This window comes from Pseudonaja textilis, chromosome 17 (assembly GCF_049901715.1).
Source record: "Pseudonaja textilis isolate UNSWEBS1 chromosome 17, rPseTex1.2, whole genome shotgun sequence".
NCBI classification, from domain to species: domain Eukaryota; kingdom Metazoa; phylum Chordata; class Lepidosauria; order Squamata; family Elapidae; genus Pseudonaja; species Pseudonaja textilis.
This window is the reverse complement of record NC_142006.1, coordinates 3,413,146-3,440,854: the sequence shown is the minus strand read 5'-3', so window position 1 is coordinate 3,440,854 and position 27,709 is coordinate 3,413,146. Positions and strand designations below refer to the sequence as shown.

The 27,709-nt window shown below is 45.4% G+C and overlaps 1 protein-coding gene and 1 long non-coding RNA gene across 9 annotated transcripts; one reads left to right on the top strand and one right to left on the bottom strand.

Moving 5' to 3' along the window:
• Positions 1 to 265: 265 nt before the first annotated feature.
• FPGS (folylpolyglutamate synthase) lies at positions 266 to 27,709 on the bottom strand. 8 transcript variants are annotated; one of them, XM_087914601.1, is made up of 17 exons: positions 27,495 to 27,709; positions 26,640 to 26,924; positions 17,293 to 17,421; positions 16,593 to 16,649; positions 15,238 to 15,302; positions 13,924 to 14,038; positions 12,689 to 12,766; positions 11,559 to 11,620; positions 10,409 to 10,511; positions 9,422 to 9,499; positions 8,046 to 8,193; positions 7,699 to 7,800; positions 5,696 to 5,846; positions 4,703 to 4,778; positions 4,503 to 4,569; positions 2,882 to 3,788; positions 266 to 2,837 (listed from the first exon to the last, which is right to left on the bottom strand). In XM_087914601.1, exons 2-16 carry the CDS (start codon positions 26,778 to 26,780, stop codon positions 3,361 to 3,363), a joined length of 1,800 nt encoding a protein of 599 aa, XP_087770727.1. In that variant the 5' UTR covers positions 26,781 to 26,924; positions 27,495 to 27,709; the 3' UTR covers positions 266 to 2,837; positions 2,882 to 3,360. The 8 variants fall into 8 exon arrangements, with proteins under 8 accessions (XP_087770727.1, XP_087770728.1, XP_087770729.1 ...); XM_087914602.1 differs by having other exon boundaries at positions 16,593 to 16,646; positions 27,495 to 27,707; XM_087914603.1 differs by lacking the exon at positions 26,640 to 26,924 and having other exon boundaries at positions 27,495 to 27,707.
• Positions 23,252 to 24,506, top strand: LOC148124519 (uncharacterized). The gene is made up of 2 exons (XR_015739764.1): positions 23,252 to 23,486; positions 24,101 to 24,506. It is a non-coding gene; the product is annotated as an uncharacterized LOC148124519 (long non-coding RNA).

The following is a 27,709-nucleotide window of genomic DNA, read 5'->3' as shown; positions in this document are numbered from 1 at the left end:
CCCACCAGATGCGTTTCCGATCAAGAGCCCAGCAATGGCTCCAGCTGCAAATACAGATGCTGGAAGGCTCGGAAATTGCCTGGGTTTGATTGACAGATGCAAAAAAATATATATTTTGTGTATAGCAGCCTTTTGTCACCCCCCTGGAGGCGTTTCTCTTCAGGCTTTCTCCCTGCCAAAGCGCCCCCTGTTGGATGGTTTTTAAAATGCACATCCCAGTTCCCGTTATAAAGCATGAAATATACAGCAACAGATAAGCAAAGAATTCCAATTCGTCGTGTTTAATTTATTCATTTGGAGCATTTATTTGCTTGGGATCCGAGTCTCTGTTTATTTTCTCCCTTCTACCCACTATTCCAAAACTTAACGCTCATATTTTATTTTATTTTTTACAAAGAACGTTCAAAAGAGAACAAATTAAGACTTTTAAAAAGAGCTGTAAACAATGTAAAATAAAACCACATTTTCTTTGATAAATTACTTTTATAAATTCAGCATGATCTACGCTTCCTGCTCCTTGGGGAGTTGGCTGGGAGAAAGGGATCTTAGGGAGGCAGGAAAATTATTATTATTTTTAAAATAACAGTCATCTGTTCGGTGCTCTGAGTAAGTCACAAGATCACTCCATCCACCCACCCACCCTGGGAGAGAAAACAACAGCCGAGAATTGCATCAGTGCAAGACAAGATTCCAGTTAAATGGCTTGCAAATTCAAGAGGGAGGGAGGGAGGAATTAAAACAGAGTTTGCATGTTCCATTTGCAAGATATTTGGAGAATGTACGCCCAGCAACTGGCTGCTTAAAACATGAGGCCGTTTTTGCATCTCTTGAGATCCTGGAAGAGAAATGTGAAACCCCCTCTAGAAGGGGAGGCCGAAGGGCGTTGGGGGAGGAGGGGGAATCTAGGGGCAATTTAACCCCCATTTTTATGCAATTTGGAGAGGCAGGCATAACATTGCTTAAAAAGAGGGTTTAATCCAAGATTAGCATTCTTCTGGCGTTTTTTTTTTTTTTTTTGCGGGGCGAAAGGGACTTCATTAGATTTGAAGCAAAGTCTTAAAACAGAAATATAAATGCAACAGGGCAGAATGGAAAATGGAAAGAGAGGGAGAGGGGGAGGGAGGGAGAGAGGGAGGGAGGGAGGGAGGGAGGAAGGAAGGAAGGAAGGAAGGAAGGAAGGAAGGAAGGAAGGAAGGAAGGAAGGAAGGAAGGAAGGAAGGAAGGAAAGAGAGAGAAAGAAGAGAAAGGAACAAAGGAAGAGAAAGAAAAAGAAAGAGGAACAAAGGAAGAAAAAGAGAAAGACGGAAGGAAGGAAGGAAGGAAGGAAGGAAGGAAGGAAGGAAGGAAGGAAGGAAAGAAAGAGGGAAAGAAGAGAAAGGAACGAAGGAAGAGAAAAAAAGAGAGAAACAAAGGAAGAGAAAGAGAAAGAAGGAAGGAAGGAAGGAAGGAAGGAAGGGAGGGAGGGAGGAAAGAAAGAAAGAAAGAAAGAAAGAAAGAAAGAAAGAAAGAAAGAAAGAAAGAAAGAAAGAAAGAAAGAAGAGGAACAAAGGAAGAAAAAGAAAGAAAGAGGGAAGGAGGGAGAAGGGAAGAAAAGGAAAAGGAAAGAAAATTGAAAGGAGAACCTAAGTTAACTACTGGTCTTCCTCCCTTCATTACTCTCACTGCCCACAAGGGATTAAAAAAAACAAAAACGAAGCTTTCCAGCAGTTTACAGATTAACAGAGGGGACTAATTAATTAATTAAAAGGGACCTTGTAGGTCAAGAGTTCCTAACCCAAAGTATTTGCAGAAAGAAGACAGGAAAAGTTTGGGCCACCAGGGGAGCCTCTTAAGAACACCCAAAGCCCCCTCAAAATTAAGGGGAGGTCGATCCAGGCACGGCTGCCAACGTGGTGGATCAGGTTTCCACGCAGGCAGCCGCCCACACCTCAAACCCACTGCAGGATTCTCCCAGTGGATTGAAGCAGCTGGACTTGCGGGAACTGTTACACCACCTCCCATCAGCCACGGCCAACCCTGCCTAGAGGGAAGGAAGATGGGAGACGTAGTCCGGCCGCCCCAAAGTTTGAATAAGAAAGGATGTGGGCAACGGTGGAGTCCAATTCCAGAAAAGGGAAGGTTGTGGGGGGAGGTTGAAATGCTTGGTCCACAATCCCCAACATTACTGAGAAATCAGACAGAGCTTTGGCAGCTCGTTGGAAGAACATAGTGACTCTTTCTCTCCTCTCCACCCCCCCCCAAAAAAGGCACTTGAATCTCAAGTGGGGGGGTCAGCCCAGGGACACCCCACGCACACACACACACACACACCCCAAAACCGGTCAATGTCCTACTGTGCGTCTGGCTAAGCCTGCTTCGTCTGGACTGTGGTGGGCACCAAGCATGCAGAAGCGTTGTACCCCAGTTAAGACTGGTCTCTTTGGAGGTCCGCCACCCCAAAAACGGGGCCCAGAGGCTGAGATGAGGAGCTCAAAGGAGGGGACCGTTTGTGACAAGCGAGTAGCAGCGTCCCTGTCTCCTCCCACCCCCCGAGGGTAGCCCAACGGATCAAGGCAGCGAGTGATAAAAGACGGGGGCGGAAAATGGGGAGGAACATTGAACGGGACATGGTGAGTGAGTTGAGAAGGCACAGGAGTCTCAGAGGCGGTGGTGGCCTGTATCTTGCCTCGGTTGTGCTGAGGAATATCACATGTGGAAGCACCCGGTCCATTGCTTGAGGCTGGAGGAGATGGTTGACCCACACAAGGATGTCCTCACTTGGTTATGAGGAGGAGGAGGAGATGGTTGACCTCACAAGGATCTCCTCACTTGGTTATGAGAAGAAGGAGATGGTGGACCTCACAAGGATATCCTCCTTGGTTATAAAAAGGAGATGGTGGACCTCACAAGGATGTCCTCACTTGGTTATGAGAAGAAGGAGATGGTTGATTCCAAAAGGATGTCCTCACTTGGTTATGAGGAGGAGGAGATGGTGGACCTCACAAGGATGTCCACACTTGGTTATGAGAAGGAGGAGATGGTTGATTCCACAAGGATGTCCTCACTTGGTTATGAGGAGGAGGAGGAGATGGATGACGCCACAAGGAGGTCCTCACTTGGTTATGAGAAGAAGGACCATGTCTTCAAGCTTGTGGAATAGCTGGACCTCCAGTGGTTCAACCATCAACGTTCAACCATCAGGCAGATGCCACCAACAAGAGTTCTCTGGAGATCAACTCACTTTGGTTGAGAATTCAACCTGGACCTCCTGGGAATCGCATGGCTGGATGTGCCTCATGGTGCCACACCACGGATAGGAGCGGGACATCAAGGTTTCCGCTGCCCGTTCCGAGGTCGGCAGAAGGTGGAGTTCCCACGGGCCTACTGAGAAAGGGTGGGGTCCAGCAACTTCAAGACGCCCCCGACCAGATGCAGACTGCCCGTCACGAGGACACGGATGGCCACGGCTTCCTTAAGCAGAACAGCCCCGCTGCTGGCCACGGGGTGCGGGTGGAGTCCCTGGGGCGCTAGGGCTGGCAAGTTTGGGTCCCGGCCTTGACTGATCCACTGCAAAGCGTGCGAGATGCAAGGGAAAACCAAAGAGTTGGAGTTGAGCGGGCGGGCGGAGGAGGCCGCGAAGATGGGAGGGCTGTGAAGCGGGGGCTGCTTCAGCCAGCCCCCCACCTCGGGCAAGACGGGGAACCAAGGGTCCTGGGTCAACTTGGCCTCCATCAGCCGGTTCCAGTGGTTCTGGTTCTGCAGGCAACGGGTCAGGACGTTCTCCAAGGTGACGTTGAAATTCTGCTGATCTGCAGAAGAGTTAAACAAGGAAGGAAGGCGAGAAGTCAGAACGAGGCCCCCTCCTCACGTCTCCAAGCCCGCGTATTTTGCAAACAACATCAGGAAGGCCGTGGACTTCAAAAGCAACATGTTTCTTGTTATAGTGTAAGAGGTATTTATTTAATAATAAGCTAACAATGGAAAACTAATACTAATGTGTTAAGGTATTAATAGCTGACCAGCTGTTGTAAGGCTGTAAATGCTGATGCAGTGAGGATGAGTCAGCAGGGTTATTGCCCCTTTAAGACTGAGGATGGGTCAGCAGGGTTATTGCCCCTTTAAGAAGCTGTCGACATAAGGGAGGCCATGAGAAGGCATATCTCTCTCTCCTTGTGTTCTATCTCCATTGCAGCTCTCCGTGCAGAGTAACGAAGGCTGATTCCTTGCCTGGTATGTGCCTACCACGTGTCTATATGTATATAGCAGTCTTGTACATAAACCATTACTAAAAAAGACTCTGTGCGTGCTGTGTTTTGCTCCTGGGTTGACTCACAATAGCAGTCACGCTGCAAACATAACACAACGAACGTTGTAGGCATTTTGATTATTGTTGCACAAGATACTTGTACTCAGGACCACACACCGTTAAATGGAAGGTGAATTGTTTATACTTATAAATTTGATTTTAAAAAAGGCGGCCGCGGAGTTAAAACCACCCCCACCCCCTTCCCCTCAACACCGACCTGCGTTTCCCAGCGTCGACACCTCGGTGTAGTTGGGACAGAAAACGGCGTAGTCGAAATGGCAGGGCTGCAACACAGAAACGGGGAAGCGGGAGTCAGTCAGGTTTTAGCACGGTTGTCCCATTTCGGGTGCTATCCTTAAGGAACCGCTTGTAACCTGGAGGGAAGGGGAGGCCGTGGAAAGGAGAAAAATCGCTCACCAGCAAAAGTTTCAGCAAAGCCGCCGTATCCCGGTCTCCCGTCACGTTGAACAGCAACACTCGGACTTCGGAACCGCTGGAAATGCAGGAAAAGGAATGGTTACTTTATCAGCCCTTCTCTGCATGTCTTCCTTCCTTCCTTAGCTTCTTCCTTCCTTTCCCAACTCCTTCCTTCTCTCCCTCCCTCCCTCTCCTTCCTTACCTCTTTCCTTCCTTTCGCAATTCATTCCTTCCCTCTTTCCCTTCAACTCTTTCCGTCCCTCCCTTTTCTTCTTCCTTCCTTCCTTAAATCCTTCCTTCCTTCTCTCCCTTCTTCCTTAACTCCTTCCTTCCCTCCATTTTCTTTCCTTTCCTCCCTTCCATCTTCCCTCCTTCCTTCCTTACCTCTTTCCTTCCTTTCCCAATTCATTCCTTCCCTCTTTCCCTTCAATTCCTTCCCTCCCTTTTCTTCTTCCTTCCTTCCTTAAATCCTTCCTTCCCTTCCTTCTCTCCCTTTCTTCTTTCTTCCTTCCTTAAATCATTCCTTTCCTTCCCTTCCTTCCTTCCCTCCCTTTTCTTCTTCCTTCCTTCCTTAAATCCTTCCTTCCCTTCCCTTTCTTCCTTCTTTCCCTTCTTCCTTAACTCCTTCCCTCCATTTTCTTTCCTTTCCTCCCTTTCCTCCAACTTTCCTCCTTCCTTCCTTCCTTCTCCTTCCTTTCCCCTTTCCTTCCTTTCCCAACTTCTTCCTTCCCTCTCTTTCCCTCCCTCCTTCCTTCCTTCCTTCCTTCCCTCTCTTTCCTTCCCTCCCTCCTTCTCTTTCCCTTTTCACCATAAAAAGGGGATTTCCAGTCCTCCTGCAAGACAAAACCACAGTCCAGAAATGCAACAATATAGGATCCCCGATCCGTTTTGCAAAGGTATTTCCATGGCAGAGGAGTTTGGGCTCTCTTCCCTCCTCAAGCCAGCTTCCGAACAGAGGTTTCACACCGATGCACCCACACCATCCCAGCTTACTCTGTAGGTTTGTCTTCGTTCAGAGCCGCTTGGTGAAACCAGCGGACGCAGGCCTGCATGCTGCTCGTGGTGTGGGCCCCGTCGATGTACCACGTCACCGGGCCGTGGTGGAGCACTTGGTTACGTCCGAGCCACACAGCTGCTTGCAGGCCTGGGAAGCAAAGCAAAACTCAGCCACGCTGCCCTGCTGACCGTTGAGAACTCTGCAGCTTCCTGACCAGGAACTAAGTTTCTAGCCCTCATGCTTCTGGAGGGAATCAGAGAAGAGAGGTGGCCAGAATCTGGTAAAAGAGAGGGTTTTTCTTTGGCTTAAAAATGAAAGAATTATCGAAAGTCTTTTGGGTTGGTTCTTTGTCTCCCGCAAAGCCATGTGTGGCTAACCAACATCACGCTAAGCTGTGAATGATGGTTCTCAAAGCGCTGGCCTCACACAACACAGGAATTAAGGAGGAACTTCCTAACGGGGAGGACAATTAACCAGTGAAAGAGCTTGCCTTCAGAAATCATGATCGCTCTATCACTGGGATTTTTTAAGAAGAAACTAGATATCTGAAATGCTGTACGATCTCCTGCTTAAGCAGGGGGCTGGACGAGATGACCTCCAAGGCCCCTTCCAACTCTATTCTATTCCTTTCTATTTCTTTCCTATTTTTCTGTTTCTTTCCTATTTCTTTTCTTATTCTATTTCTTTTCTTATTCTTTTCTATTCTATTTCTAATTCTATTCTATCCAATCTTCTCTTCTCTTCACACTTGAAGCTGACCCAAACCCTTGATGACACAGCATTGAGCAAGCTATTCAAAAAAAACCCCTTTATTGAAAGTTTTTGGAGAGGCCAAACGGTCACAAGTCTCTCCCCTCCGCCCATGACTTTAAGTGGCGTGATCGAATCCTTCCGTTCCTACTCCCCGTGCCACTCTGCAATCCCTCAACCGATGTCCTTGGTGGGACCGAGCCCAAAAGAAGACTCAACACTGTTCCTTTGTTTCACCAGGAAATGGTCCTTCAGCCTGGGCTGAATTGATGTCAAGGTCAGGGAGGGAGGAGCAGGAAATAGGTCAGGAGGCAGCACTGGGGTGGACAGATAGATGGATGGATGGGAAGAGGAGGAGGAGGAGATAGATAATAAGAAAGAGAAAGAGAAGACAGATGGTAAGAAACGTAAGGCAGATAAGAAGAGGAGGCAGAAAAAGAAGTACATAACGAGGAAGAGAAGATGGAGGAGGAGGAGGAAATAGGTAACAAGAAAGAGAAGACAGATAATAAGAAACGTAAGGTAGATAAGAAGAAGTTAGAAGAAGAGGAGGAAGAAGAGGAAGTATATAACAAGGAAGAGAAAATGGAGGAGGAGGAAGTAGGTAACAAGAAAGAGAAGACAGATAAGGAGAAGACAGATAATAAGAAACATAAGGTAGAAAGGAGGAGGAGGAAGAAGTATATAACAAAGAAAAGATGGAGGAGGAAGAAATAGGTAACAAGAAAGAGAAGATAGATAATAAGAAACATAAGGTAGATAAGAAGATAGAAGAGGAGGAGAAGGAAGTATATAACAAGGGAGAGAAGGTGGTGGTGGAGGAAATAGGTAACAAGAAAGAGAAGACAGAATAAAAAACGTAAGGTAGATAAGAAGAGGAGGAAGAGGAAGCATATAACAAGGAAGAGAAGATGGAGGAAGAGGAGGAGGAAACAGGTAATAAGAAAGAGAAGACAAATAAGGAAGAAAAGACAGATGATAAGAAATATAGATAAGATAGAAGAGGAGGTGGAGGAGGAGGTATAGAACAAGGAAGAGAAGATGGAAGAGGAGGAGGAAGGCAACAAGAAAGGAGACCGATAAGGAGGAGGAGACAGTTAATAAGAAACATATAGACAAGAAGGAGCAGATAGAGGAGAAGGAGGAAATATATAACAAGAAAGAGAAGATAGAGGAGAAGGAGGAGACAGATAATAAGAAACATAAGGTAGCTAAGAAGGAGATGATACATCATGAGAAGACCCCATACCTTGTACCATGGGCTGGTCTGGCTTAAAAGCAGGAGCCAAGCAGGGCACCCTCTTTGATGGAGCTTCAGAAGTTCGCCACAAGTCCTTCAGCTCACCGGTATCTGGAAAAGTGAACTATAAATCTAAATAAACCAGGGAACCTCCTTCCTCTATTCAAGACGATGCTACGGACACTTTGGATCTGTCGTGGGGCATCAACCTTCTCCACCCAACTCCAGCTCAACTTCGAGAAATCGGGATGACGATCGGGAAGGGTTGGCGGGAGGACACCTCGCCCAAAACAAGGGAACCGGGCTCTGTGTGTGGGTGTGGGTGTGCGCGCACGCGCATGTGCGTCTTCCCTTACCCAGATACCCACAACGGCCCAGCCATGTGTGGGACAGCTGGAGGGCTAAAGCAGCGTTGGACCGTTGATGGTCACCAGCTAAGCCGAGTTGAAGGAGCTTGTGGCCGTCTTCAAAGGCATCCAGGTCAGGGCAGAGAAAAAACGGGCACTGCAGAAGAGAAAGGAGACCCAAGAATGATTTTGCTCCATAGAATGAAAGCTCCGCCGGGCAGCCTGAAACCCGGGGGCTGGACTAGAAGACCTCCAAGGTCCCTTCCAGCTCAACCTTGAAGACGCTCGGGACCGAACTCGAGAATTAAGGCTGCAGTACTGCATTCTAACCACTGCACCGCCATGGCAAGAGTAAGAGTCGGAAAGGGCCTTCTAGTCCACCCCTTGTTCAACACCTCTTCAGACAAATGGTTATCCAACATCTTTTAAAAAAATTCCCAGTGTTGGAGCATTCACAACTTCTGGTGGCAAGCAGTTCCACTGGTTAATTGTCCTCACTGTCAGGAAATTTCTCTAGAGTTCTAGGTTGCTTCTCTCCTTGGTTAGTTTCCATCCATTGTTTCTTGTCTTCTGCAGAAAGGCAATTATTTGCGTGTGTGTCTTCATTAGCTTGTCTTAAATGTCACTTTACATCAGAGGTCTCCAATTTTGCCCAAGACTTGTGGACTTCAGCTCCCGGAACGTGCTGTGCTGGTTGGGATATTCTGGGAGTTGAAGTCCACAAGTCTTCAGTTGGCCAAGGTTGGAGACCCCTCATCTACATGGAAGATCGAAGTCCTGGGAAAGTAGACTCAATACAGTAAAGAACTAATGTATCTGTAATAATACGCCTGACCACAGCAGCAAGATTAGTTTACACTCAAAAGTAGAAAGGAAAAAAGGAAATTCCGGATGAAACCGAGATAATTAATAATAATAAGAGACGGATATGCACCGAAATGGATTAACTAATATTGGAAATTTTAAAAAAAAGGATGAGACTGAATACTATAAAATATGGGACAAGTTTTACCCATGGTGGGGAAAAAGGAAGGACTTATTAAAATTAGATAAGCATGTTAAGATAGATTAGAAATGTGGAAAATTGCTGTAACGTATAAATGCATATATTATGTAAATTTGTATTATATGTTATCCACAATAGACATGTATGACAAATAGGTTTGTCAGGACGATTTCATCACGTTCGTTGTTTTTAATGTTTTTGTTCAATAAACAATTTTAACAATTAAAAAAAAAACCAGCTCTGGGCTGTCTAACTTTGCGTGTTAAGTTGTGCATTGTGCGGCTTCCACCACCACCAGCTACTTCAGGCCTCGGTCTTCCGCGAAAATCTTCTAGAAGAAAATTTGGGGTGGGGGATAGGGGTTTCAAGGAAATCTTACCTGGCATTCTTCCGCTCTTTGTTTGAGGACTTCTAACGGTCTTTCCGGCTGCGGAACCGTGAACGCTGGCACACTGGGCTGAAAGGACATTTAGATCATATTCTAAGTGCTTTCTTACCGCCAAGCGAGACTCGCAAACATGTTGAGTTTTTCTGGAACTCTGGACAGCTACTTCTGCTGACTACTGGCTGCCGTCAGTTCGATTCCAACGAGGTTTTAGGTTGATCTCAGCCTTCCATCCTTCCGAGGTGGATAAAATGAGGACCCAGGTGGTTGGGGGGTGGAAAGAGGCTGACTCTGTAAACCGCGTTAGGGAGGGCTGTGAAGCGGTGTATAATCTAAGGGCTATTGCTATCCACTTCCTCCAGAAAGACAAATGGAAAATTGCAGTCAAAACTGCTGCGACAGCCGTAAGTGTGAAAAACAGTCAAGTGTCACTTTTCTCAGTGCCGTAACTTCAGTCACTAAATGAACTATTGTAAGTCAAGGACTACTTGTATCATCATCATCATCTCCTTTTAACAACCCCATAATCCCTTGTGGGGTGGAGTCTGGGCCACTGAACGGAGCTGAGTGTTTACTGGCCGGATGCCCTTCCTGTTGCCAGGGCGGAGTTTTGTTTCAGCAGAGATATTCTCATCGTGCCCGGGGAGAGAAATATCTGCCTCTACCTGGGATTGAACTCACAGCCTCCCGATTTGGGAGGCGAGAGCTCCCCGTCTCTAGGCCACCGCGCCACTCCAAGGGCTACTTGTGTATTATTGCAAAAAGCGGTTCGCGGTCCACCATGAACACAAAACTTGCAAATGATGTACAGGAAGCTTTTAGTTCTTAAAAGAAATGAAGCCAGGGTCATAAGCCTGCTTATTTAAATTTAGAAGGATTTTCTTTCTGGAGAGCCAAGGGGTCTCCAGGTTTCTCATCAAGCTGCCGACATCCGTCTTAATAACATGACAGTGGAGGGAGAAGATCCCTCCAAAAATCTACCTTGAAGATGCCGCCTTTCTGCCAGGCTATCTTCTCAATGGTGTCTCCCAAGATGCTGGTATGGTCAATGCCCAAGGAGGAGACCCCACAGACTATTGGTTTCCTACCAAGAAGACAAAGACAAGGAGAAGAAGACCAATCAATCCATCCATCCGTCAATCAAAATAGAGCTGGAAGGGATTTTGGAGATCATCTAGTCCAGCTCAAGCAGGAGATCCTATACTCATTTCAGACAAAGGGTTCTTCTTAAAAACCTCGAGTGATGGAGCACGCGCTGTCAACTCATAAAATATTTCTATGGTCTCCAGGAAGGGAGAGGGGGAAAGGGGTTTGCTTGGAAATCGAAAGTGCATCCCATAAATAGTTTTTCAAAGATAGCAACAACGAGGTGACTGAAGTTTCTGCCGTGCAAAATTCTAACTGGAGTGCATGATCGGTGACTCTGGGCTATGGATGTGTCCCGTTGGAGAATATGAATTAGGATACACCCAGAGAAGTGGGGGAGAAACCAGGGTCGAGGGTGACAATGAATTACGTGTCTCAGAGTCGGCTGCACCCAGGCAGTGCCGGACACGATAACTCCCAATAAATCCTTTTGAAGTTTTGGAAGTTTGGCTCGAGATTTAATTGAAATCAAACTGTTCTAAAGGTTAATTGTCCTCCCTGTTAGGAAATTCCTCCTAAATTCCAGGTTGCTTCTCTCCTTGATTAGTTTCCATCGGTTATTTCTTGTCTGGCCTTCTGGTGCTTTGGAAAATAAATTGACACCCTCTTCTTTGGAGCAGCCCCTCAAATACAGGAATGCTGCCATCATGTCATCTCCTAGTCCTTGTTCTCTAGACTGGCCTTACCCAAACCCTGCGACTGTTCTTCATACCGTTTACTCTTGAGGTTTAATAGCTCTTCTCTGCACTTTTCCCAAAATCTCAACATCTTTTCTGCAATGTGGTGACCAAAACTGGATGCACTACTCCAGGTGTGGCCTTACTAAGGCATTATAAAGTGGTACTAATACTTTCATGCTCCGAGGAAGGAAAGTGAGATTCTTGAAAGCCATCAAGAGAAGAACAGATGTCCACCAAACACAACCGTTGCTGAAGAACCCATTTGAGGGCTAGTGATGAAGTGCCCAGGAGTTCGACCTCCTTACCTGACAATGTTTGTGCAATCGTAGGCGCCCCCAATGCCGACTTCTATAACCGCCAAGTCAACCTGGGAAGAAGATAGAAAATAGCTCATGGTCTCATTGACCCAAGAGGGTTTTGGTCCTCCAGATCGTAGATCCTAGCCACCCTCCACGGATGGGTTTGCCTGGCTGGCTGTGGATACGGGCATTGCGCAGTCATATTTTGGTCTTCAAGAATGAGCTAATTTATTTAAAACCCAACCAGGGTCCGTTCGGACAGAGCCACAAGAGAGATTTTATAGAGTTGGACTTCTCTATTTTTAGATCTTCTAAAGGGACCGTCCAAACTGTGTCTCTACCAAGAGAACTACACAGAAGCATCGAGTTCGGGTTCAATTCAATTTGGGGTTGAGGTTGTCCAGTGTGGATTCTCTGCGAACCTCCAGATGTTGGACTCTGCAGATCATCAACATCTGGACAATCACCTATTGTTCTGACCCAAACCTTGTTCCAAGGAAACAAACACGAAACAGAGGTAACAGCAAAACCTTTTAATGATTCTTTAACGAATTCCATTCTTTCATGGTTAAAAGGCTATTAAAACTAATTGTCCCTGATAAGAACAAGCCTTGCCAAGGCTGCAAGGTTGTGCAAGGCTGCCAAGAACACTAGCTAAAGTTACTAAGAAATATTTCAAACACAAAGAGTCTCCAAACATCAACCAAGATACTCCGAACGTCCACAAGGCTTGAAGGGCAAGAACTTCTTTGCTTCCTGCAAAGAACTCCGGTTTCTCAGCTGGCTTTTATCTCTTAAGGGAGGGGCCATTACCTTGCAGCCTTACTCCCGAGTCACCCGTGCTGTTGCAGCTGCTCAACTTTGCTCAAGCAACCCTGCGCGCATGCACGCTGGGCACAGGCTCCTCGGGGGCCTCTTCCTCACTGCTGCCAGCCTCCACCATCTCCAAAGGCAGCACTCCACCCCCTGATGGTCCTGGCCCCATCCCTGCATCCCACGCAGGCCCCTCACCTGAGTCCTCGCCCTCCGAGACCTCAGCCGCCCACACCTGCTGCCGGCGAACCGCAACACCTATCTTACCCAAACACGTCTATCTTTCCCAATTTCATAAAAGGTACCTTTGAGGTCCAACATACCTTTTCCTGCAGGAAGACATGGAAAGCCATGATTGTAAGGAACCGGAAGTAGGCAGGCATGGAAGCGTGATGGGAGTCCTGAGAAGATCAACAAAACGGGTTTAGGAGGATCCGAATTTGAGCAATGGACAATCAAGGTCTCAAACCCACATCCTACTGGGCACTATCAAAATCTAGGTTCTGTCCCAATATAAAATGTTTTACAGGTGGCGTCTTCCTCCAACTAGACTGGCCAAAATAAGTAAAAGTACATCACCACATTGTTGAAAATGTAACATAGAGATAGGGACCTATTATCATATGTGGTGGAAATGTATAAAAGCAAAAAAATACTGGTGGAAAATAAAGGTTCGGATAGAAGAGATGGTTAATCCGAAAGTAGAGTTCAGACCAGAAACATTCTTACTGGGAATTATTAATAAGAAATACAGTAAAGGGACAATATATTTAATGTTACATATAATAACAGCTGTGAGATTGGTGTATGCCCCAAACTGGAAGAATAAAGATACCCCTACAAAAAGTGAAATAATAAGGAAAATATTAGTGCGTGCAGAGATGGACAGACAACTTTAGAAATCAAAGATAAGAGTACTGTGAAGTCTGGAGTAAAATGTATCAATGGCTAGAATCAAGGAAAAAAGAAAGAAAGGGTTGACGCTTTATAGGAATGAAAGTTAAAAGTTTTGTAAATCAAAGAGAATGGAATAAAATGGACAAATACGAGATGATACGAATGCATTATCTAAAAGATGGTTGTAAATATGTATATAATTGTATATAAATGTAAGTAGAAATAATATGCAGCTAGCACTATATTAATAACATAAGGGGAAAAGGAAATTAACTGTATATGTACCTCTGTACTATAGCTTGTATGGCCAAAATGATGGTAAAGAAAGTCACACTGTGTTCAAATGTTTATTCAATAAAATGTATTAAAAAATAAATAAAAATCTAGGTTCGGTCTAAATGAACCTCTTTTGATTTCTGGAATGTGCCTATCCTAAAGTCTTACAAATAGCTGAGCTTCTAATTTCTAAGCACGGAGATGGTGATATTTTTTTATCCACCAAGCCAGAAAGCTCAAGAAAAGGCTGAAAAAATTGGAGGGAGCATTTTGCTCGTCTCTTCCTTCCAATTTCTTCATCACAACCCCACCACCTCATCGCGGGCCATCTCTGCCCATTCGTTTCTTAAGAGAGGGCTCCTCACCAGGTGACACCAAAGCATACCTTCGTCTCCTCCAATCGGTTATACACCTGCCAGAAATATTTGCTAAACAGCTCTTGGCTGATGGGCTGGCCGTTAATGCGAATCCTCTCGCGGACTTGAACCAGATGGGGTGAACTTGGGGGAAAGAAACCAGAGAGCCAGGATTATTGAGATCAAATTATGAACGGCCACCATGCCAGGATCGAACACGGAAATCCTAGACCGGTGAAGATATTTGTTAAATGTAATGAAGTTAGGAAAACTCTGCCGATCACCACTCAGCCAGTTTCGAAAGCAGGATTTTACAATAGACGGAATTCTGTTTACCTGCTAGAAATCAAATGAGGATTAATAACGATTCAAGGTCCAATTCATGTGGTTTGAACTTTGATTTTTAAAAGGAAGCAGAGCTTTTTAAGTGCGTAGTCCTCTGCTTGCATTTTATTCCTTTTTTTAAGAGAGTGTGTGCCAGCTGAGACCAAAGGCCTGCTTGGTCAGGCACCCTCATTCACCAGCTTGGGGAAAAAAAATTCAAGAGTGCCAGGAAACCGGAAAAAAAGTTTCCAGAGACATAACTGCAACAACTGTGCAAAATGGTGTTTTCTTTTCGGCTATAATATTAGAAGTGGCTTTTTATGTGTGCATCAGCTGGACAATTGATGGAGGTTTTTAAAAGTGAACAAACAAGTGAAACAAAAATAAGATTAGGGGAAGGAGGAAGGAAGGAAGGAAGGAAGGAAGGAAGGAAGGAAGGAAGGAAGGAAGGAAGGAAGGAAGGAAGGAAGGAAGGAAGGAAGGGAGGGAGGGGAAGAAGAAGAAGAAAAGGTACTGGTGGTTGAGGAAGAGGAGGAGGAGGAGAAAAGAAGAGGAAGGAGAAGAAGAGAAGGAGGAGGTGGCTGAGGAGGAGGAGAAAAGAAGAGGAGGAGAAAAGACGAGGGAGAGGAGGAGGAAGGAGGAGGGGAAAGGAGAAGGAGGAGGGGGAAGGAAGAGAAGAAGAGGAGGAGGAGGAGAAGAGGAGGAGGCGGAGGAAGAAGGAGAAGGGGAAGGAAAAGGAGAAGGAGAAGAAGGGGGAAGGAGGAGGAGAAGAGGAGGAGGAAGAGGGAGGAGAAGCAGGAGGAGGGGGAAGGAGGACAGGAGGAGGAGGAAGAGGAAGAGAAGAAGAAGAGGAGGAGGAAAGGAGGAAGAGTGGAAGGAGAAGAGCAAAGGTCTGCAAATATAAGGAGAATGACTTTGGCAAAAGAAAGCAAAGATAGTCCCAATACACTCATTCTAGCTAATTTTCCAGCTGGAACAGAAGATAATCTAAGCCCCAAACAGCCCACAAAGACATTTACCTGTAAAAACCGGTCTTTAAATTGTAGTTGCGCAGAATCCGTTCCGTGAAGGCGCATGCCGAACCCTAATGGGTTAAAAAAAAGGGGAGGGGGGAGAAATATCAGCCCCCACTCAAGCCAGGAAGGAAGGAGCTCAGGCTGCCCATCATCTGGTCCAACCTGTTTTCTCCTGAATCAGTTGCAAACAAGAATTTTGAAAATTGGGCCAAAGGGCTTGAAAAGGCCCATGGGGGGCTGGAGGTTGCCGACCCCTTCACTTCATACCCCGGATTAATTTTAAAAATAGTTTCGTGGTCTACCCCCAACCATCTTCTCTATGGTTCTCTGCCAGATGTTGTCCCTTCCAGATATCTACGTGAACGTGCAAACTTTGGTGTCAAGGAATGGATTTGAGAATTATTCTCGATCAGTTTTGCAAATGTCTTCTAATGGTAAAAATGGGTCGCTGGAGCAGAGCAATGTTACTTCCCCACGTTCCAGATTTAATAACTGTAAGAACTGAATTTTCCTTCCTTCCCTCCCTTTCCTTTTTCCCCCTCTCCTTCCCTTCCTTCCTTGCTTCTCCCTCTTCCTTCTCCCATTCTTTCTTCCTTCCTTTCCCTTCTCCTTCCTTCCTTCCTGCAATCCTTCCTTTATTCTTTTCCTCTCCTTTCCTTCCTTTTTCTCCTTCCTTCCCCCTCTTCCTTTGCCTTCTCTTTCATCCTTCGTTCTTTTCCTCTTTCCTTCCTTTCTCTTCTCCTCCCTTCCTTTCCCTTCACTTTCCTTCCTCTCCTCCTTCCTTCTTTCTCCCTCTCCTTCTTTCCTTTCTTCTCCCTTCTTCTTCCTTCTTTTCCCTTCTCCTTCTTTCCTTTGTCCTTTTCCTCTCCTTTCCTTCCTTCTTTTCTTCTTCCTTCCTTCTCCCTTCCTTTCCCTTCACTTTCCTTCCTTGTCCCACTCCTTTCCTTCCTTTTTTCCTTCCTTTCCGTTCTTCTTTCCTTTCCTCCTTCCCTTCCTCTTCCTTCCTTCTCCCTCTCCTTCTTTCCTTTGTCCTTTTCCTCTCCTCCTTTCCTTCCTTCCTCTCCTCCTTCCTTCTTTCCCTTCTTCTCCCTTCTCCTCCCTTCCTTTCCCTTCACTTTCCTTCCTTCTCCCTCTCCTCCTTTCCTTCCTTCCTCTCCTCCTTCCTTGCTTCTCCCTCTTCCTTCTCCCTCCCCTTCTTCTTTCCCTCCCTCCCTTTTCTCCTTCCCTTGTATTGTTTATTTGAAACACAGGAATGTCCACAATCCCGTATGGGATTATCACAGATGTCATGTTTGTTGTTACTCATCGCAGATAAAAATTTTAAAAAGTCTTCAACCCCTGTAGCCCTCCCACCTTACCTTGCCCTTTGTCCCAGTGACATGAATGACGTTGAGTTGATCCAGGTCTTCAACCTGCTGGACAAAACTCTGGTCAGTTTTTGCGTTTGGCATCGTGACCCTGTCCCAGGAATCCAGGATGGGTAGACTGCACCCTGCCTCCACTCATCCGCCCCCCGCAAAAGCACAAGACCCACAAAAATGGGATTCCCAAATATTTCCCCACCCCATGAATGAAGCCCCTGCCTCAAATTCAAAAAAACAAATGATTTAAGATGTAGATAAGGACCCAAGAGAGAAATACGGGAGGCAAGTTAAAAAGAGAAGTGAAACTTCTAAGAGAACAAGTGACGATGGATAGAAAGGATTTCTTAAAAAAAAAAAAAGTTTGGCTGTACTAAGAATTAGAATAAAGAAATGTTATAAATATTTTTGCATAACACATTTAAAGTGAGCGGTACAGGTGATGACCAGATATTGAAAAAGGGTGTTATTAGGATGTACAAAATCCTGAATAATTGAAGAATGAAGGATTATGTGCTGATAACAATTATGTATATTACAATCACGTAAGTTTGATTCATGTAGTAACTTTCATTTGTACTAATATTATTTTTGTGTCACAATGAATGCTACCCAGACGCCATGCGGTCCATGTAATAATACTGATGTATATTTATTTAAAATAAAAATACTTTACGGGGAAAAAAACCTCATTTACCTTCAAGCCGGTCCGTTCCAAGAACCCAGCCATCGCTTGCAATTGCAGCTGGGGGTCTCCCCGTTCTCGCTTCACCTGTTCCAGGTAGCTGGCGTTGGTCTGCAGAGTGTTCAGAGTCCGAATCGCATCCTGGAATTGCAAGCAGGTGGATGTGAGTTTTTTGGTCCTACCTTCCACTGGAGAAATTTGGACTCAGCTAGTCCAAATTCTGACTCCCAAGCTCCTCTTGAGAATCTCTCAGTTTCCTTCCATCCCAAAAGACACCTGAAATACGAATCAACGCCCTCCATCCCCAAAAAGGACACCTGAAAGAGGAAGAAGTTGCCCTGGGATTCCAATGTTGTTTTTAACATGCCACTCTTTTCAGAAGAAGGCAAAGCGGTGGGAGAAAAATTCTGTGTATTGCAAGATCCTTCCTTGCAAATTTCCGGTGCTTCCATGGCTAACATGCGGGGCACCCGCGATCCAGCCCTGCTGGACATTACTATCCGGAGTCCATCCGTCTATCCTGTCTCTATCAATGTTGTAACCCCAGAGGGTGAAAGAGCTAGCATTCACTTCCCGCTCTGAGCAAACACAACCCTCAACAAACATCTAAGATAAAAGGCACTGGACTTCACGTGCCCAGGAAACGCAATGGGACGAACCTTTTAAATTTATTTGGATTGGGTTTGATGGGTGTTGAGCTGAAAAGATGGAGAAGTCAAAATGCAGGTGGGAACTATGGGGTACAGACAAAGAGGGGGGAATCATGAAATACCCAGAGGAGAAGATTGGGTTGCAAAAGTGACAAGGTTCGTGGAAATAGCGATGATAACCAGTTGGGTCAGGAGGAAAATATGAAGACTTGTGTTGTGAAAAAGTAGAAACTTTATGTGGGTGTTTTGTGGAACGAGAACGAGTGAAGGGGTGATTTAGGGATTAGAAGGGGTGAAAGAGGAAGGAGAAAGCGTAAGATGGCAATTAATTGATGGAAAGAAGGGTGGAAGTTTATAAGTCTGATTTTTCTTCTTCCTTATTTTCCATATACTATTTTTTCTTAATCTTGAGTACTTTTACTGCACGGAGGGAGGGAGGGAGGGAGGAAGGAAGGAAGGAAGGAAAAAGATTGATGGGTGGATGGATGGATGAAGAGAAGAAATAAAGGAAGGAAGGAAGGAAGGAAGGAAGGAAGGAAGGAAGGAAGGAAGGATGAGGAAGGGAGTGGGAAGGGATGCATGGATGGAAGGAGGGAGGGGAAAAGTTGAGAGGAAGAAAGGAGGAAAGGGATGGATGGATGGAAGGAGGGAAGGGAAAGTTGAAGGAAGGGTAAAGCGATGGATGGATGGATGGAAGGAAGGAGGGGAAAGATGAAGGGAAGGAGGAATAGAAGGCAAGGTTTCCTCAAAGTACTCTTGCCACACAGGGGAGCTAAAATGAGAATTTCCTGACTGACACACAGGAACTGAACCTCAGGAATAATACACAATCTGTGGAGCATCGCACTTTTGTGAAAGCACTTGCAACTCACAGCAGAAAAGACCTCACAGTTGTCCAGACTAAGAATCTGCACTTCTCAAAGAGAAATCAGCCGAGGAAAGATTACATCCTCACATACACGCCCTAACATTGAAAGCCAAGAAAGGGAAACCTTGGAATAAAACAATAAAATTTGATAACGTGACTGAGTCCAAGTACCTTTATTATGCAGCGTAGACTCAAATTCCTCCCACCTTCTCCTTGAACAAAGTGGCTCAGTGCTAAGCAATCTGGTTTTTTTGAAATTATTTCTACAGTCCTTCTGGATTACATCTACCCTTTCCGGTACCACAAAAGCTTTATGGGTCAGAGACTAAATTGTGGAGAGGATGGATAAAAAGAAAAGAAAAGAAGAGATAATCTATAATCTCGTAGAAATGTGTAGTACTAGTGAGAATATATAACTGTTATATGTAATAAATAAGAACATTAACATGTTATTGTAGGTAAAGAAATGACATATGGGATTTGACTGACAGAAAAATAATATTGTGAAACATAACATAATGAAAGGCTATTAATTTAATAAAAATAACTATTATTAGAACTGCATACTTTGCCAAACGTAAATATGGTGACTACTAGTGTACTTGTATCAAATGTAATTAGAAAGGGGATCTTTTAATATAACAGTGGTATATTTAGAAATTAAAAAGGGAATAAATAATGGAAAATTATAATTTAATATACATTTGTGAATTGTGATTTCAACTATAAATTCTGTAAACAGGGCGAACACGATTATTAATATATTAACTGGTAGTAAAAGGAATGAGGCTAAGAATATAGAGATTGACACAAAAATAATACCTTGTAATATTGAATAATGAAGGTGGATCAATTAACAAGTTATATGTGTTAATATCAAATGTTAAAAGATTATCAACTATATCACATAAGAGGAAGATTGTCATATTTGTGTCAAAATGTAAGGTACTCCAGGACCACACTGCTCACACAATGATAATTTTGTTGTAAAAAATGAAAATAAAAAATTATTTTTATAGGTATATGTGCCTGCCTGCCTGCCTGCCTGCCTGCCTATCTCTCTCTCTCTCTATCTATCTATCTATCTCTATATCTACCTACCTACCTACCTACCTATCTATCTTTGCACAAACCAACAAGGTGCAATTTTTCCCAGTAACACCGGATTCCTTTCTCCACCACAGAGGGAATGAAAAAATATTTTTAGGAACTTTGTTGGTACAAAGAACGTTTATGCTTGGAAGCAATCATAATCCAGAATCTAACAAAGGGCCAGGAAAATATTGACAAAAGTGTTGATAAAATTTGGCCGGTTTTTGAAAGCAGAGCTGGGTCACCTAAGGACACCCTATATCCCACGTCTGAAAACCTTCCAATGCCTCCATGCATAGTCTTTTGCACCCACCTGGGCACTGAACGTGCACAAACAGCTGGAAGAGATTGACGTGCGCACCACACATTGTGTACAAAATGTCCTTTCGAAAGCAACAAGCCGGGCCTGATTGGCACAACCGAGACTGAAAATCCAGATGGATTGGCTACCTACTTATTTTTTTCCCCCTCTGGAACCGGATCTGCCCGTTCAGACCCGTATCGAGAACTAATCTGAGTTCCCTTCGTGGTTTGCTTTTCAACGTCATTTTTTTTTTTTTTTTGCAAGCGCAGACAAGGATTCGTATTGGTTTTCAGCCGGGGTGCCGGGCTGAACCAGGAACGCAGGTGTTTGGGGAGTGGTTTGGGCTTTCAAAGATACTAGTCCTCAATTTGTGGACCCAATTCACCCTCAAATTTCTGCTGGCTTAAGCGAAAACATTGGCTGAGGGAATGTTGCCCCGTATTACGACCGTTCTTGCAACGGTTGTTATATGCATCATCTCAGGTATTAAGTTAGTAACACATTTCTATGCTTGTTTTAGACTTGCCGTGAACAGAAGGGGAGTGGGAGGAGAAATTTGAAAGTACAGCTCAGCAGTTGGGAACCGAAAGCGCATGCCACTCTTATCTTGCAAAGATTATAACTAAGCTACCAAAATCTGCCCTGCAAATCTCTAATTGGAGAACATGATTGATGACTCTTGGCTATTATTAAGTGAATGGCTCTGTCATGCCCCTGTCGGAGTCTGAATCCGAGGAGGAAGACGACCGTTGGCTGTGGAGGAAACTGAGGAAGGGCAAAGTCTGGCTGGGCAGAGCAGGGGAGAGGTAGAACAAGGGAGAGGGAGTTCAGAGGAAGACCCAGGCCCACCCCCTCTTCATCCTAGGGCACGCAGGGAAGAAAGGAGAAAAGCATCTCAAAGTCACAACCACAGCCCTTCCGCAAACACACAGGAAGACAATAACCGAATCTCACTTCGACAAAATATTCTTTTTGCAAATGTTTTACGGCTGGCAGAACGCAAATGCAGACGAAAGAAAAAATAATAATCATTTACTACTCCAGCCAGATGGCCCTTGCAGACTTTGGGCAAACCAGAGACTTAAGCAGACAGGACTTGAGGGATGGGCTTGAGCTAAAAATAAGCCAGGGGCGTGAAGGAGCGTGCAACAGGACAATCCGTTTCTTAAAAAAAGGAGACGCTTCTATTTACAATGCACATGGGTTACTATACTGGTTTGGTTCTGCAACCCAACAAGACAGAAAACAGAGTCGAGTAATTAGGACTGCAGAAAAAACAATGGCTAGCAACCCTGCCTTCCATGGAGGACCTGTCTACTGCACGAGTCAAAAAGAGGGCTGTGAAAATATCTACAGGCCCCTCACATCCTGGACATAAACTGTTCCAACTCCTTTCCTCAAAATGATGCTAAAGAGCATTGCACACCAGAACAACTAGACACAAGGACAGTTTTTTCCCAAATGCCATCACTCTGCTAAACAAATAATTCCCTCAACACTGTCAACTTATTTACTAATTCTGCATTACTATTACTATTAATCTTCCCACCTTTCCTTTCACCCATCTCTTCTCACTTGTGACTGTGTGACTGTAACTTTGTCGCTTGTATCCTTACGATTTTTATTGACTGTTTCCTAGTATTTGATTGCTTATTGTACCCTGTGACTATCATTAAGTGTTGTATCTTATGATTCTTGACTCTTGACAGATGTATCTTTTCTTTTATGTACACTGGGAGCATTTGCACCAAGACAAATTCCTTGTGTGTCCAATCACACTTGGCCAACAAAGAATTCTATTCTATTCTAGAATTCTATTCTATTCTATTCTATTCCTATATTATCCTCTCTTCTCTTCCTATATTAAACTCTCTTCTCTTCTCTTCTCTTCTCTTCTCCTGTGTATTTTGGGAGCAAAGTTGTAGTGAGGCTGTATTCTGCAGTGCTGCATCCATGCAGATATTTCCCAGTTCTTTCCTGCTAAATATTAATATTTAATTTTAACATTTTGGACCCAGGGTTGCACAATTGCTTCTCAGTGAGTCCCTCACTTAAAAACCCCAAACATCCAAGACAACCATGGATTGTAAACGATACACATCCTTTATTCCACATGCCTCCCCAAACTACAAAGCCGAGGAAGAGACTGGAAGTATGCAAACTTTAGGAAAAAGGAAGGAAAAAATGCCTTTGGGTTTTCTTATTGCCTCTTGGGGGGAAAAAAACCCAACCAAATATTTTATGCAATGCGGACTTTGACAACTGAGGAAAGTTCAAAAACCGACTGAATTCTCCTGCAGGGGAGAAAGCCGTTCACAAATTTGCCAAACTCACTCGGACGTAAATAACAGAATGCATCTCACCTCCATTTTGCCGCTTGTCTACTAAATTTTTTTAAAAAATAACCACCGGGAGCCCCGAAGGGGAAGGATTCTTTGCAAAGAAAAAAAAAAAAAGCCTTCAGAAACCAGCCCGCTCTCTTGCACACATGTAGAAGTGTACACGAGGGAGGTCGCACATTTTTCACATGGGATTGGGTCCGATTTCCTGGAAAAGCAGCTTACTAGGTTGGACAGGCGGAGGCGGGAGAAGGATTGAACTTTCACGCTAAAAGTTGCTCAATTGCAAAAGGGGGAAAGGAGGAGGAGGAGGAGGAAGGGGAGGAAAAAGAAAAGGAGGAGAAAGAGAAAGGGGAAGGAGGAGGAGAGGAGGAGGAGGAAGGGGAGGAAAGCAGAGAAGAGAAGAAGGAGAAGGAGAAAGGGGAGGAGAAGGAGAAGAGGAGGAGGAGGAGGAGGAAGGGGAAGAAAAAGGAGGAGGAGGAGGAGAAGGAGGAAGAGGAGAAAGGAAGAGAAGGAGAAGGAGGAGAAAGGAAAAAGAAGGAGAAGAAGGAGAGGAGGAGGAGGAAGAGGAAGGGGAGGAAAAAGGAGGAGGAGGAGGAGGAGGAGGAGAAAGGGAGGAGAAGGAGAAGGAAAAGGAGGAGAAAGAGGAAAAAGGAGAAGAAGGAGAGGAGGAGGAGAAAGGGAGAGGAGAAGGAGAAGGAAAAGGAGAAGAGGAAAAAGGAGAAGGAGAGGAGGAGGAGGAAGAGGAAGAAAAAGAAGAGGAGAGGAGGAGAAGGAGAAAGGAGAAGGAGAAAGAAAAGAAGGAAAAAGAGGAAAAAGGAGGAGAAGACGACAACATCATGTGGGAGAACTTGGAACGTGGAAGAGAAATGCACAGTGATGCAAGATGAAAGAGATTAAAAGATTTACAAAGATGTCAACATTTTGGAAGAAAGCAAAACAGGGATGGCGGGGTAAGCCAAGGACAACTTTCCAGGGGTGGGGGAGGGGCGAGAGAAATGGCTAAATATTTGTTACAGGCAGGAATTTTAAATGCTCCAGGGATGGGCAGTCTCTCAATTTGACAAACATAAAATAAAATAAAAGCCGTTGCAAGAAATCCCTTGGAACACAGGCCAGCTCTGATAGGCTTTTTATTTTTATCTATTTGTATCCTGTCTTTATTATTTACACAAACAATTGAAAGAGGGGAACATAAACACACCTTTTCCCTCCTATTTTCACCACAATAGCCCCATGAGAAGTGGGTTGAGGAGACGGACAGGCCCAAAATCCCCCAACCATCTGACTGGGTCCAAATCACTTAGCTGGCTTGTCAATATATAAGAAATTATGAGCGGGGATAGCCATAACAAGAAGTCAGCCAATGGGAACTGTTTGGTGACTAAGAAACAGCACCTGTTGTGAGCCACGCCAGACAGCTCGGAGCCTAGGTGGGGCTTAGGGTAACTGGGCTGTAGAAATATAGAGCTGCTGTGATTCCGAGTTCTGGTTGCTTCTGCTTCTTGCAAGAGCTGCATGGGCGTTGTATACGTGCATCATGCTTACTATTATTGTATATAAAGAGGTTTCTTCTACAAATTAATCCTGCTGAATTATTTACGTGGGTGCTGGTTGGATTGCTGCAAACTCTAACATGGCTTTCATGCCTAAGGCAGGACTAGAACTGTTCAGGGTAGCCGGAAAACCGCCAGTCATTGAAAGGATGGGAAGCGCTGACTGTGATGACCCAGGGCATGTTACAAAAGCATCCAAGTCCCCAAAGTAGGTAAAGTTCCTTTAATACCTCTAACTTGGCCTCCAATGTCTTCCAAGCGAAGAAAACCCCTTGTTGCATCTTGAAAAGGTCAGCTGAAGGACTCAAGGACGGGCCTTTTGAAAAAGCATGCTGACTTGATCAAACATTTTCCTCCCCTTAAAAATGACCTGGAATCGATTTCTTTTTTTGAACTCAAAAAGAGAAGGTTGTGTGATCCATTACGTGGAGAATCTTGTTGGGTTTTAAAACAGGGTTTCTCGGATGTTTTACAAATTTAGCGCCATTGAATTAATCCGTTTTTCTGCAGATTCTTAAAATCCTACCTCTCAAGTCAAGGGTTATTCTGTGATTTCTTCTATTTTTTAAAAAATCCAATAAGGTGGGATGACCCGGGGCGTGGCACCAAAGCAACAAAGTCACCAAAGTAGGTAAAGTCCCCTTTAATTCCTCCAACTTGGCCCCCAATGTCCAGTTATCATTGGCTGAAGAAAAAACTTTCCCAAGAATAGTTTTTAAAAGGAAGAAAACCAAAAGTAGATAGAAATTATAAATAACACAAACCACGCTGCAGCAATTAACGAGACAGGGCAGGATAAGGAATTGCAGAATTCAAAAAATAATGAAACACACGCAGTTGGGAGGACGCCAGGTCCCAGATAAGACTTGACAAACAAAGATAATGCAGGCTTTGCTTCCAGAAAGGTGCTGTGCCCAAACGCCCTTTTAAAATCCTGTTTTCCCAGCTGCAGCTAATGAAGGGAATCAGGGCCGTTTTCTCCCTCATTACCCACGTTGCTCCCGTTCCTCCCTGCATGCCCTAGGATGAAGAGGTGGGCGGGCCTGGGTCTTCCTCTGAATGCCCATCCAGACTGTGCCTTTCCCCAGTTTCCTCCACAGCCACTGGAGTCACGCTCCCACTCCATGTCAGCTGCTCGACCTCTCCCTTGGAATCAGATTCCAACAGGGGCATGACAGGGACGTCCAGAGAGACACCCCCTCCTGCCAAATCTCTGATCTCTCCCAGCCTGCACTGATTGCAGCTAAAGAGCAAACAACCAAGTTAAACAATGGAATGCCTTGAAATCATAGAGAAGACTTGTAGCTCAAGGGGTTAAAGACTTTGGCAGCCATTCGCTCTCCAAGCTTGTTTCAATTTGGTTTCTGGACCTTTTGTTACCAGACTGGGTAACAACATCAGCAGGATTTTCTTGTCCAAGTTTCCCTAGCTTATAAAATGCCTTGTGTGGTAGCATGATCAGAACACGTTGCCTCCTGGAGTTATGGGTGCTTCATCACTGGAGGTCCCAAAGGTGCCTTTTTAGGAGGCAACTGGACTTTCCTGTATTCTTCGAAGATGTTTGCTTCTCATCCAAGAAGCTTCTGGATGGTGGGAAGGATTTATATTCCTTGCAGACGATTCCTGCGGTCTTCAATTTTTCTCCCCCTCTGGAAATCTATTCCTATTCCCATTCAAAGAGTGTCCATCCCAAATGGTGTAGCTGAAAGTCCGTAGAGGTTCTCATTCATGCAGGTCATGGTTGACCCAAAGGTGCTTTTTCAAGAGGCAACTGGACTTTCTGGTTTTTCCACTGAAGATGCTTCGCTTCTCCTCCAAGAAGCTTCTTCAGCTCTGACTGGATGGTGGGGAATGGAAGGATTTATCCTCCTTGCAGACAGCTGGTCATTTGCATCCTTTTAGAGGGTCGTTGAGGCCACTTGGAGGTTTTTTTCAGTGTCCTCAGTGCTCCTGGTCTCTGCAATTTTCCTCTGGAAATCCATTCCTCCTCCCACACCATTCCAGGAGTGTTCATTCCAAATTGCACAGCTAAAAGTTTCCTCAGTCACCCAGGTCAAAAACAAAGAAAGAACAAGGGTGGTGGGTGAACCAAGAAAGCCTCTTGAAAAATAGACTGGACAATCATTTTGCCCGGGATAGTATGAGGTCTCCTGCCTTGAGCAGGAACGCGGTGGACCCGGATCCCTTCCAGCCCTAGGGGAGGTTCTCTAGGTTCTAAAGGAACACTGATCCCATTCAGCTTTTGCCAGCAAAAGAAACAAACATTAAAAAAGGATACGAAAAACGCGACCCGTTGCAATTTTGTTACTGATTAATAAGAAGGAGTTGCTACTCCGGGGTCGCCTCTTGCTTTGCAACAGGGAGGAAGAGGAGGTCCTACAGCCCACCCGAGATTTTTTTTGCACGCGTGCATTTCACCCCACCTCCAGCCCTGCCTTAGGCGAAAGCGCAGGGGCCAGCCCGCGATCCTCACACGTGCGCTCCATACCTGCGCCGGCTGACGCAACCCCGGCGGAGGCGGCTTTGCGAAGAAGCCTCGCCGAAGCTCACCTGATATTCCATCCTGGGCGCTCGGGCCGGGCGGGCGCTGAGCCACCGCCGCCAAGCCCGGGAATAGGCCGGCGGAGCTGCCGCGGGCGCCGGTTGCAGAATGAGCGCCAAAAACCAAGCCCGGAGCCGGCGCGAACCCATGGCCAGCCGAGTGACGTCAGCGCCAGCCACGCCCCCTTGGAGCGGCGGCGGCGGCGTTGCTGCAGCGGCTGCAGCTGCCTCGACGGCCACGCCCCCGTCTCGTCGCCGCCGCCGCCGCCGCCGCCTCCTTCAGTGCGCAGGCGCCTAGAAATGGAGGCGAAGGGAAAAAAGGAGGGGGGACGCCCTCATCGCCATCTTTTTCAAGGGCAGATTCCCCTCCTCGCAAGCCCGGGTGGGCCTGGTAGAGATAATAGAAAGAAAGAGTACGGAGGGACTCTCAGCTTGCAGGATCGCTTGACAAAAATAGAGTGGTGGTGGTGGTGGGGAATGACCTTATAGGAGGTCATCTAGTCCAACCCCCGGCCCAAGAGGCGGATTGTGCATACCATTCCGGACAAATGAAAAATGAAAAACGCAACACAAAGAAAAAAGAAAATCACAATTTGCAGCCCGATGCAAAGAGTTCAGCTGAATGCAAACCCCAAATTTTCAAATTAATCCCCCCCCCCTTGCAAAGCAAGGACGTGCAAAGTACGCACCCCACCCCGCCCACCTATACTAACACAGCCCCCTCTCAGATACTTGGACCAACCACAGTTCCCCCATTCCGTTTTTTGGTTTTTTTTGCTTTGCTTCTGGTGGCAAAATGAAATTTTGATTTCTAATTTCACTTTATTCCACATGCTTCCCGTGCTCGGAGGTAAGGAAATCTACCTGAAGGGATGATTGGATCTTTCTGCTTTCCATTATGGGGCTGCAGCAGAATAGCTTCAGCTTCACTCGCTTGGCTCATTCCTGGGATGGTCTTTGGGCGAAATTAAACATTAACCGCACAGCAAATTGTGTTGCTGCTTTGCACCTTAACCGGGTTTGTTTACAGACTCCTCACATCCTGGACATAAATTGTTTCAACTTCTACACTCAAAACA

Coding starts and splice junctions, on each gene's coding strand:
- FPGS (XM_087914596.1), bottom strand. CDS start 17,774: ATGTCCAGCAGGGCTGGATCGCGGGTGCCCCGCATGTTAGCCATGGAA. Junction 14,039..15,237: donor TTAAAGACCGGTTTTTACAG/GTAAATGTCTTT, acceptor CTTTCCCCCAAG/TTCACCCCATCTGGTTCAAG. Junction 5,847..7,698: donor AGACCAGCCCATGGTACAAG/GTATGGGGTCTT, acceptor TTTGCTTCCCAG/GCCTGCAAGCAGCTGTGTGG.